The following is a 12,320-nucleotide window of genomic DNA, read 5'->3' as shown; positions in this document are numbered from 1 at the left end:
CTAGTTTAAGAAATATTCCCTATGCAAGGTCATAAAGATCTTCCCCTAAATGTTCTTCCAAAAGTCCATTTCACTTTTAGGTATCATGGAATGATGGATGTAGAAATAGAGAGGTATGTATGTATTGTCCACTGATAGGTCCTAGAAACAATAATATGCCAGGAGTAAAGAGCACATTAGTGCCCAGATCTTGGTTTCTGAATACCATGTTCCACTAAAAGGAACCAGGGCTATTTGGACAAATGACTGTTTCCAGGCCTGGGGTGGGAAAGTGGAAGATAAGGCTTGAATATTTGTGGTACCAGAAAATATGGAAGTGCTCAAAGAATGATGGAAACATGTCAAAAGGACATAGGATCCAGCTTGAAGGAGGTCCCACTGGCCCAACTGGGACAATTTAAACATCAAAATAAATAACAGTAATAATGGCTTATGATCTACAGAGTATGAATTCATGAGTAGTCCATACTAATATATCTATGATGAATGAACAAGTGAACGAATAAATACTTGGAGAAGGGGAAGTTCTACCTTATAGTAAGAATGCCAATTACAAATGTAAAAAGAATGATGGGATTAGAAAACCACCATTTGGCAATTATCATAGAACAACTGATTCAGAGAAATCATCCAGGATGCTAAAACTAGTTGGTGGAAGTTTGATGAGGAATAGGATATTTATATAGTTTCAAAGTAGCTCCCCACAAAAAAACTTACTAACTTTGCTGTGGAGAAACCTGGTAGACATCATGTTACCAATTTAACATCACCTGACTATAATAAAAAAGATGGACAAAAAGAAGTGTTGGCAAGGACACGAAGAAATCAGAACCCTTATACACTGCTAGTGAGAATGTAAGGTGGGCAGCCACTTTGGAAAACAGTTGGCAGTCTCTCAAAACATTAAACAGAGAGTTACCGTACGACCGAGCAGCTCCATTGCGAAGTCTATACCCAAGAGAACTAAGACTCACGTTCACACAGAAACTTGTGCATGAATGTCCGTAGCAGCATTACTCACAACAGCCAAAAGTGGAAGCAACCCAAATGGCCACCAACTGACGAATGGATTAAAAAACTTGGCATATCCATACAATGGTGTATTACTCAGGATTCTCCAGAGAAACATAGTCAACAGGATGGGTGTGTGTATATAAAGAGAGAGATTTATTTTAAGGAATTGGCACAATTCCTTATGTACCACAATTATGGAGGCCTGAAGAGTCCAAAGTCACAGGGTAGGCCTGCAGGCTGGGGACCCAGGGAAGAGTCACAGTTCAAGTCCAAAGGCAACCCTCTGACGCAATCCCTTCTTGCTTGGGGGGAGGTCAGTCTTTTTCTATGAAGGCCTTCAACTCACTGGATGAGGCCCACTCACATTACGGAGGGTAATCTGCTTTACTCCAAGTCCACCGATGTAAACGTTAATCTTGTCCAAAAAACACCTTCACAGAAACATCAGAATGTTTGACCAAATATCTGGGCACCATGGCCCAGCCAAGTTGACACATAAAATTAACCATCATGAGTGCAATGTTGCTTGGCAACAAAAAGAAATTAAGTACTGATGCATGCCACAACATGGAAGAACCTTGAAAACATTATGCTACGTGAAAGAAAAGATTATGCTAAGTCAAAGAAGCCAGACACAAAAGGCCACATATTGTATGATTCCATTCACATGAAATGTCCAGAACAGGCAAATCTAGAGAGAGAGAGTTGATTAGAGGTTTCCAGGGCTGGAGGGATGGGGAGTAACTGCTGAAAAGTATGTTTCTTTTTGGGGTGATGAAATGTTCTGGAATTAGTGGTGATGGCTGGACTACCTTGTGAATATGCTAAAAGTCACGAAATTGTATACTTTAAAAGGGTGAATTTTATGGTTTGTGAATTATATCTCCAAAAAAACCTTAACATTACCAGTAATGGGACAAAAAATATATCATAAGGCTCTTAGCATATATCATATGCAGCTCTTAGGACAGAGAATCACTTTTGGGGTATTCTTGCCAAAATGATAACCTGAATCTAACCATGAGGAAACATCAGACAAACCCAAACTAAGGGTTCTTCTACAAACTGGCCTTTATTCCAAAAACATCACATTTATGAAAGACAAGGAAAAACTGAGGAACTACTCCAGACAGAAGGTAAATAAATGCCATATGTCATCCTAGATTAGGTCCTGGACCACAACGGAAAGAGTGATTATAAAGGACATTGTCGGAGCAACTGGTGAAACTTGAATGGGCTCTGCAGATTCGATGATAGTACGGGTCAGTGCTGGTTTCCTTGTTTTGATAGATGAACTGTGGTTATGCAGCAGTGTTCTTGGTTTTAGCAAGTGCATAGTGAAGTGTTTAAAGGTAAAAGGACATAACATTTGTATATTACTCTCAACTGATTCAGAAAAAATATATATAGCATATTTAACCTGTGTAGTATATATATATGTGAGATAAATATATACAGAGAGAGAGAGGGAGTGGGGGAGAGAGAGAGAATGATAAAGCAAACATAATAAAAAGTTAACAACTGGGAGATCTGTATGGGGTATACCAGAATCCTTTGTACTATTCTTGCAACTTTTGTGCAAGTTTGAAATGATTTCAAAATAAAAAGTAAATTAGAAAAAATATATATATATCCACAAAGAGACTTGTTCAAGAAAAAGAACAGGGGCCGGCCTGGTAGCACAGCAGTTAAGTTTGCACGTTCGGCTTTGGAGGCCCAGGGTTCGCCGGTTTGGATCCTGGGTGCGGACATGGCACCACTTGGCAAGCCATGCTGTGGCAGGTGTCCCACATATAAAGTAGAGGAAGATGGGCACGGATGTTAGCCCAGGGCCAGTCTTCCTCAGCAAAAAGAGGAAGATTGGCAGCAGATGTTAGCTCAGGGCTAATCTTCCTCAAAGAAAAAGAAAAAGATCATTTACTTCACAAGGCTACTGTGAGGACTGTGCCTGGCACAGAGTGCATGCTCAATAGCTGATGCCACTGCCAGCTCTTCAGGGCTGAGAAACAGACACACTTCTCACAAGGAGTCACAAGGGGGCATCTGAAAGCCAGGAAACAAGGTCCAGCAGAGAGCTTCACTGGGCTTGTAGCGCTGCAGATGGGGCTTGGCCACACTTCTTTACCCAGAATGCAATCCTCAACCCAAAAGAACAAAGACCTTTGCTGCAAACCGAGGATTATTCCATCCATAGTAGACAAGGCCTTGGGGCACCTGAGAGCTGGCCTCTGCTCCTTCTGTTTGGGTCCGGATTTCAGGGTGGTTGTGAAGTGTCACTGCATCCATCACAACCAGGATAGCAACTCTGGAGATCTGTGAAAATGGGCTCGTGAAGGTGACGGCAGTGGAGAAGAGCAAGTCCTGGCACGGGAACGCTGAGACATGCTTATGTGAAGTCAGCCATATCCTCCCTCATCCTGCTTTCTTTTTTTTTTTTCTTTTTCTAAAGATTTTATTTTTCCTTTTTCTCCCCAAAGCCCCCCAGTACATAGTTGTATATTTTAGTTGTGGGTCCTTCTAGTTGTGGCATGTGGGATGCTGCCTCAGCATGGCTTGACGAGCCGTGCCATGTCCGTGCCCAGGATCCAAACCGGCGAAACCCTGGGCTGCCAAAGCAGAGCCAGCGGACTTAACCACTCGGCCACGGGGCTGGCCCCATCATCCTGTTTACTTAATCTGACTTCTTAGGGTTTCCCTGTGGACCTCCTAGGATTCCAAAGTTTCTGAACTTTGGAATATGCCCCTTCCAGTTTACCTAAGCCTGTCACAAATTACTCCTTAAATGAAACTGCTCTAGTCCCAGACTACATGGTGTAGTGGAAGAAGGCAGACTGAGTAAGGTCCAAATCAGGGCTCTGGTACTTAATTTCTCGAGCCTCAGTTTCCTTATCTGTAAAACAGGAATAATATCATTTCCTTTTTAAGAGTGTTGTAAGGATTAAATATATATACAGTACCTAGAACAGAGTAGATACTAATAGATACTCAAGGAATTGTAGTGCTTTATTTTCACAATTTGGTTTCAGCATAAGCAACAAGTAGGAAAAAATGGGAATTTAATTTATTTTATTTTATTTTTTGCTGAGGAAGATTTGCCCTGAGTTAACATCTGCTGCAATCTTCCTCTTTTTGTATGTGAGCTGTCACCACAGCATGGCCACTGACAGACGAATGGTATAGGTCTGCACCCGGGAACTGAACCTGGGCCACCAAAGCATAGTGTGCCGAACTTAACCACTAGGCCACTGGGGCTGGCCCAAAAATGGGATTTAAAGTTATGATAAACTGTACAACTTTCTGCTCTCTATGACTCTTGGCAAATCACTTCATCTCTTTTGAGTCTCACTACCTGCATGTCACAGTTAGTTATAAAGATTACATGAGACTATACCTTTAAGAACCCTGTGAACCATACTATTACCCCAGCCAAGAATGACTTTCTTCCCTTAAATAAATCCAGATCTTAGCCTACATGGCCCAGCTCAAGTGTTGCATCCTCTAAGAAACCTTTTCTCTAATAGTCTCTAAAAATGTAAATGATAAGGTATTCACACTCTGAAAATTGATAAAAAGAATGAGAAAGGTCTGAGATGGGAAGAACTCAGAGATACTAAGAGATAATAAAGCGTGGAATACATACAGTATGATTCTATTTTTACGTTTAGGGAAAAAAAGAGGTGACCATGTCATACCCTTGCTTAAAACGATTTCATGGTTCCCCACTGCCAACCAAGTGAAGATCAAACTCCTGAGCTGGCATTCAAGCCCCTGTGCTATTTGGACCCTGCCAACCTCTCCAGCCTCATCTCCTATAAACCAGCCTCTGAGCCCTGGGTTCCATCTGTGACTAAGGTGCTCTCCACCATCTCTTCCTCTAGGTCTCAAACCTCAGCGTGCATCAGAATCACCTGGAAGCCTTGTTAAAAATACTGTGAGCCCCGCCAATAGAATTTCTGACTTAGGTCTGAGGTGGGACCCCAAAATTTCTACTTCTAACAAGCTCCTGTGTGATACTGCTGCAGCTCTTCCAGGGACCACACTTTGACAGCCACTGCCTTTCCAATGATATGATTCCACTTCATCACCTGTATATAGGCCGACCAACCACGTCAGTTTGCCTGGGACTGAAAGTCTCGTGTAACAGAAAACCCTTCAGTCCAGGCAAAATTGGCTGGTTACTCTAACTGTATAAGAATCTTTCCCAGGTTGCTGCTTATGGGCTATTTGCTGCTACTCTCAGGCAGTCATTCTCTATGGCCAGGCAAACAGGAAGTGCCTGAGAAAGGAGTTTCATCAGCTTGACTGACTTTTTGCTGGAGTAAGAGTATTTAACAAAGTTTTTCAAATTCAGATTCCTCCAAACATATTCTCTTTATTTCCTTCAGAGAACAGGCTTTAGTCCTCTGGTCCCTGTAAATATTTAACACAATTGGTGTGAGATCGCATTGTAAGCATCTGTATTTGCCCTGTGTTGCGGGGTAAGTTTATACAAGAAGTTGGGGCAAATGCAGTGAGCACATGTGAGCTTCTTACTCATTCAAAGTAGGTCTTGTCAGGGAATGATGGTTCCACATGGGCCGATGTAGCTGCCTTTCTGCGACTTCCAAAGGAAGCCCAAGACAACCAAGGGCCCTGATCCTTGGGAAGGACTGATGCTGTTTCTGCTCATTGTTGGTCAGGGTCAATCTTCATTAACTGGGACTCCTCTTTCCAGGGGGTCAGAGGTCAGAGAGCTGATAGCGTCGCACAAGACCATCTCGACAGCAGGTATAGATCTGCTTTTCCCACGTGGCTACCTAGAATACAAGAGTTTGCAGCTCAAAGGAGGCCTGGGATTCTTCCATTTTAAAAAGAAAGAGCATTCTCATCGACCTCCACTAGTATAGGGAAGTCTGAAAAGCTTTAGCAACTCCAAAGACAAGAGAAGAATTACATCCATGATATGTATTTAAAAAATGACTGGCCAGAGTCAAGGGCACTTATGACTACAGAACAGAGAAACTAATTGCCTAAGCAGAGAGCAAACCATTAGTGTCGTACATGGTTTAGTGCAGAGGGTCTGTACCTGGGGAGGAGATGGTCCATAGATAGGCCTGAGTAGCTCTGAAACTCATAAAATTGTATGCAAAGAAGTTCTCAATATGTGCCCTTTTTTTTTAGAAGGATTTCACTGACTTCCCAAAGAAGTCTGAGAATCAAAGAAGATTAAGAACCATAAATTTAGTAGAAGGAGCTTGAATTCTGGAGTTAGCTTAATCTCAGGTTTGCTAATATGTAATTTGTACGACCTAGGGCAATTTTCTCAACCCCTAAGGGTCTCAGTTTCCTCATTTGCAAAATGAAAATAATATGTTAAAATTCACAATACAGAACACTAAGCAAGAATTTTAAAAAATGAAGTGGATCTGTATGCATTTGTCTGGGAAGAGCTCCGAGACATTAAGTAAAAAAAAAAAGAAAGTCATAGGGCAATAAATATAGAATGATCCCAATTACGTACAAACTAAAGATAAAACTATATTATTTACATAAATATATAAACAAAAGATGTAAGTGCAAATTCTCCAAAAACAATCTTGTAAAATATATGCCAATGGGGCTGGCCCGGTGGCGCAGCGGTTAAGTTCACACGTTCTGCTACTTGGCAGCCCAGGGTTCGCCGGTTGGGATCCCGGGTGCGGACATGGCACTGCTTGGCAAAGCCATGCTTTGGTAGGCATCTCACGTATAAAGGAGAGGAAGATGGGCATGGATGTTAGCTCAGGGCCAGTCTTCCTCAGCAAAAAGAGGAGGATTGGCAGAAGTTAGCTCAGGGCTAATCTTCAAAAAAAAGAAAAAGAAAAATATATGCCAAACTATTAATGCTAGTTACTTCTAGAAAGAAGAATGAAACTGAAAAGGTCTTTAAGGGGACTTTTAAGTCTCTATTATTCTATATTGTTTGAATTTTTATAGGTATGTATTGTATAACGTTTTTAAAAATATAAGAAAAAATAGGAATAATAATACCTATACTTTGATGAATGAGTTCAATGATTAAATGAGATAATATATGTAAAACAACATCTGATCAATAAATACTATTTCCCTTTTCCCCTCTAATAAAATGAGATAATCAATCTCGAACTAGAAATAATAATAATGATGGCTAATAATCATAGAATCTTTTAAATTTACAAAGAGCTTTCCTATGCATTATCTCACTATAATCTTCATTTTAAGATAAATTGACAGATGGGGGGGTGAGGTTATTTTTTAAGTCTCTAGAGCCAGTAAGTGATGAAGTCACTTCTGATTCAAAATTATGATTTCCTTCTATCCCACTCATAAGTATCTGATCACCCCTAAGACCACAAAGTAGCCAGATTCAGTCCGTTCAAAAGTCCTAGATCCCAGGTGAGAATCGCCTAGGCCTGGTCTCCTCTCAGGCGTGTACCTTGTACACGGGGTCACAGTCAGCCCCAGTGAGCTCAATGACATAGTCTAAGTCTTGCTGGACAATGAAACAGCTTCCATCACCTAAAAGGCAGAAAGAAAATTTAGATAATTGAAGAGAAAGCTGCATGCAGAGGAATTAAAAAACTATTTTAGTTTATTTCTGTACATCACTAGCCTAAAGAAGATTGTCCTGAGACCCAGAACAGCAAACAGGTCTCATTATGTAGGCCAAATACGAGGCCCTGTAGTGGCTGCCTAGAATGCTGGGCTGGAGAGGGTTTGAAGGTTAAGTGCAAGCTCGGTGGGAAGAAAGGTTGTCTTTAGCCAAGGGCACAGACCAAGCAACTTCAGGTTTATATATCTGTTTGCAAACTTATCCTAGGAAATGATTTTTAACAGGGAATTCACCTATATAAATGTTTTCTTTAAGAAAAATCTATGCTCCCAAATTATTCTTCAATCTATAAACTTGAGCATATATATTAGGCAAAGGAGGAAAGTTAGACCAAGAAAATAAAAACCCATCTAATTTATAAACTTAATTTTCTCAGAAGAGCATGAACAAATGAAACTTGAGATCATCTATAAACTGCTGAATAAGGTGATTTTTGTTGTTATTTTACTTAATATAAAAGTAATACATGCTAGGGACTGCCTGGTGGTGCAGCGGTTAAGTTCGCATGTTCCACTTCGGAGGCCCAGGGTTCGCCAGTTTGGATCCTGGGTGCGGACATGGCACCGCTTGGCAAACCATGCTGTGGTAGGCATCCCACATATAAAGTAGAGGAGGATGGGCACAGATGTTAGCTCAGGGCCAGTCTTCCTCAGCAAAAAGAGGAGGATTGGCAGCAGTTAGCTCAGGGCTAATCTTCCTCAAAAAAAAAAAAGTAGTACATGCTCATTGAAGAAAACTTTAAAAATAAACAGAGAAGTAAAAAATCACCCATAATCTACCACAAAGATAATTACTGTTAACATTTTAATGTACTTTCCCAATCTTTTTTGTGCAAATTTTTATTTTACATGGTTGAGAGCATAACCTCTTTTATAAGAAGATTTTTATGCATAAAGTTTTTTCTGTATTAAGATTATAACTTTGTATAAAATCCTGAAAAAGAATCAAAAGATATTAATTAACCTTCTCAAACTTTTTGGAAATCTAAAAAACTGCTTTCCAAAATTATCTGTCAATCAATTTTATTTTATCTGTTAATCAATCTATCCTCCAACCAGCAGCATACAGGAGGACATTATCCTTCCTTGCACTATTAATATTAAAAATAATCTTTTCCAAAAAAGAATATTTATCTTTTAGAGATACATATAGAAATACTGACAGATAAAATAATATGATGTTTGTGATATATTTCAAAATATGATAAAGGCTGGGGATTATAAAGGAATGGGTAAAACATGATGAAAGAAGATTAGCCATAAATTAGTAATAGTTGAAGCTAGATGATGGGTGCACCAGGTTTATTTCTCTATCTTTGTATCGGTTTACCAAGTTCTATAATAAAAAGTTTAAAAAATTGTTTAATCTGGCAATTTCAATCTCCTCTCTAGTAAATCAAAGAGTTCGAAAGGACCTCAAAGATCATCTACCTCCACCTTCTAACTAGTACAGAATTCCCTCTACAGCACCTGGCAGCATAGCCAACCAGCCTATGCTTGTCCATCCCCAGAGTTAGTGGTGCTCACTACCTCAATGCCAGCTTCTTTCTTACAAAACAGATGGCTTTTCCTTATACAGTCGCACATCGCTTAACAACAGGGTATGTTCTGAAAAATGCGTTGTTAGGTGGTTTTGTCGTTGTGCAAACATCATAGAGTGTACTTTCACAAACCTAGATGGTATGGCCTACCACACACCTAGGCTCTATGGTACTAATCTCATGGGACCACCATGGTATACACGGTCGGTCGACTGAAACATCGCTATGCAGCACATGACTGTATTGAACTGAAATGCGGCTCCTGATAACTTTCTTTTATTGATCTTAGTTTTGTCCTCTGAAAACAGAGTTATAATTTTACTCTCTTTGCCTTTTTGTTTGTTTTGTTTTGTTTGTTTGTTTTTGAGGAAGATTAGCCCTGAGCTAACATCTGCTGCCAATCTTCCTCTTTTTGCTGAGGAAGACTGGCCCTGAGCTAACATCCATGCCCATCCTCCCCTACTTTATATGTGGGACGCCTACTACAGCATGGCTTGCCAAGCAGTGTCATGTCCGCACCCGGGATCCGAACTGACGAACCCTGGGCCGCCGAAGCAGAATGCGTGAACTTAACCGCTGCACCACCAGGCCAGCCTCTGCCTTTAATATTAATATACTAATATTAATATAAGATGTTAATAACAGAATTTATGCCTTTCCTTCTTTCCAGCAGAAAAGAGTTACAAACAGTAGAAGGGCCACAAGTTAGCTCTTCTCCACGTTACCTCCACTTTACTCACACATCCCTTTGCAAGGGAGATGTTAATATTCAACAAAATGGCCTAAAGGTAGGACAGAGGAGTTAAGAAATGCAGAGGCCCTGAGTGGCCTACATGTGGTTCTCCAGGATACCAAACTCTATTACTTCAGAACTGCCACCAAAGCAACAGAAGCTTCCCATGTGCTGCATCATGGCTCTGTGTTTGAAGTTTACATTTCTTGAGTCTCAAAATCTCATTTTAAGCCAGAGTGGGAAACCAACCATAATCTGTTTTCAGTTTCTCATTGTTATTACTTCAGCAAAAAAAAAGTGACATCTATTATTGAGTTTCTTTTCTCTCCTCTCAAAAAAGTATGATTACCATAGGTCTTCTTCTGCACTCAAGTTTCTATATGCAAATCTTATCTACTTGATAAGTCCCAGCTCTAATCCCATTCCCTCTAGGAAGCCATTTCTAACACCCCATACAGTCAACACTTTCTCCATCAATCTCCTGTAACGTTTATTATTCCTTTGATACTTCAACATATCTTGCCCTGTAGCATAATTCTACTTTTTGTGGTTCTGTGCCTTGTCACTGGATCATGATGATAAGGAACATGTTTTAGGAAGGCTTATAGGGCAAGGGGTAGTAACAAGAGTAAGAAGAAACTTATCATTTATAAAATGTCTACTTTATGTCGATTACTTTACATATTTTATCTCTAAGAAAATTGAGACTTAGAAAAGCAGAATGGCTTACCAAAGGTCATGGGACTATTAGATTAAACCATATAAATCTGCCATTTTAAATCAAAATGGTCATATATTAGGAATTTCATATGGTTGAATCTAATAGTAAGTGGTGGAGTAAGGATTTAAACTCATTGATTAGGTTGTCAGTTTGGATCCAAAATCTAGGCTTTTTCTACATAACGCTGCTGCCCAATAAAACAAGGGTTAAGTAGGAGTCAGGGCTAGAGCTATGGATTCCAATCATTAACAGCTAAAACCATGAGAACAGTCAGTCCTTGAGGAAGAATGGAGAGGAAAAAGTAGAAGGACAAAGGCTGAACTCAGGAAATATCTCTGTTTTACGGATGGCAACAATAATAGGAATAGCAAAAGGATTCAAGCTCAACAATTTGAGAAGCTACAGTATACCATGAATCAGGCTAGGCACTTATAAACATAGGCTATTGAAACCAAGGAAAGGAGAAGTAACTGGAGAAAGAGAATAACCAGGAGATTAATTAGTATCAAGAGAGTAAAAGGAGCTAACAATTTTAAGAAGCAAATAACAGTAACAGAATTAATTGCCATTAAGAGTCACGGAAGATGAAAAATATGTACTCACTCATTCAACAAACATTTGTTTAGATTCTTCAGTCCTGTGCAAGAGCTGGGGATACAGAAATGAAGAAGATGTGGTAGCTGCCCTCAAGAAAACTTAGGGACTAGTAGACAAGACAGGGCTGTATACTTAAAAGGCCACTGGATGTAGCAAGAAGCTCATCACCGGTGGCCTTCAAGGGCAGTTTGAGCAGAGGGATGGGGAAGGAGCCCAGACTGCAGAGATCTCAAGGGAAGAATGTGGCATGGCAGCAAAGGGAATCAAAGAAAAAGGATCACAGTGAATGGCGGCAGCAGCGTCAAGGGAAGCTGTCACAAGCTTATGCCAGCTGTTCTCCTGTTAAGGTTCTATAAAGCATCACCAAACCGATGCCAAGACATGGGGAAGAAAGAGAGATTAAGAGAGAATGAGTGCAGAGAGCTAGAAGATTAGGTCTACAGATTCCTGATTGCTCTTTGCTATGGTCCGGAAATCCTGAAGGAGAAGGGCTAGGGGAACAAGGCGCCAGTTCCGACAGGGATGAAGGCTATCGACTTGTATCAGAGAGCTGGCCATGGAAATCCAGACATTGCTAGCTCCCTACTCATCTATTTCCTTGCCCTTCTCCTAACTGACGGAATCCCAAATAGTCTCCAGTAACTGGTGACACAGGGGGTGAATCCTGACTAACCCAACCCAATTATGGTGATTCCATTCCCTTTGTTGGTTACTGCTTTAGGCATGAGCATGGATTATAATTCTGGTCAATGAGGTATGACAGTAAGTCTGCTGTGCTACTCCTGAGGAAATTTTCCTCATTCATAGAAAGGATAGCAGTATCCACTGCTACGTGAGGATAAGAGCTGCTGCAGCTATCTTGTGCTGTGACCATGAGGGAACAAGCTTGAAGACAAAAGCCAGCATGCTAGGGAGGAGAGCATCAAAGGATGGAAAAAAGCTGGGTCCTCGATTTTACTTCTTTTTCATTGCTAAAGCTTTTATTTATTTCTTTATTGTTATTATTTGTTTCTGCTGGAAAAGATTCGCCCTGAGCTAACATTTGTTGTCAATCTTCCTTTTTTTTCCCCCCTCCCCAAAGCCCCAGTACATAGTTGTATAT

The 12,320-nt window shown here is 40.4% G+C and overlaps 1 protein-coding gene across 5 annotated transcripts in view; it reads right to left on the bottom strand.

Annotated features, from left to right (window-relative positions):
* Positions 1 to 3,576: 3,576 nt before the first annotated feature.
* The window catches only part of PAAF1 (proteasomal ATPase associated factor 1), a 44,195-nt gene continuing 35,451 nt past the window's right edge, over positions 3,577 to 12,320 (bottom strand). For 2 of the 5 annotated variants that reach the window (XM_046685370.1, XM_046685369.1), the window contains exons 11-12: positions 7,451 to 7,533; positions 3,577 to 5,810 (exon numbers count right to left, since the gene is read on the bottom strand). In XM_046685370.1, coding sequence (XP_046541326.1) covers positions 5,733 to 5,810; positions 7,451 to 7,533 — 161 coding nt within the window. In that variant the 3' untranslated portion in view covers positions 3,577 to 5,732. Of the gene's footprint in view, positions 5,811 to 7,449; positions 7,534 to 11,224; positions 11,270 to 12,320 lie in introns of those variants that run through there. The other 3 variants (XM_046685366.1, XM_046685368.1, XM_046685367.1) reach the window with 3 other exon arrangements.

Source organism: Equus quagga, chromosome 14 (genome assembly GCF_021613505.1).
Source record: "Equus quagga isolate Etosha38 chromosome 14, UCLA_HA_Equagga_1.0, whole genome shotgun sequence".
In the NCBI taxonomy this organism is placed as follows: Eukaryota; Metazoa; Chordata; class Mammalia; order Perissodactyla; family Equidae; genus Equus; species Equus quagga.
Note: the sequence above shows the minus strand (reverse complement) of the source record. Positions and strands in the feature narration are given on the sequence as shown.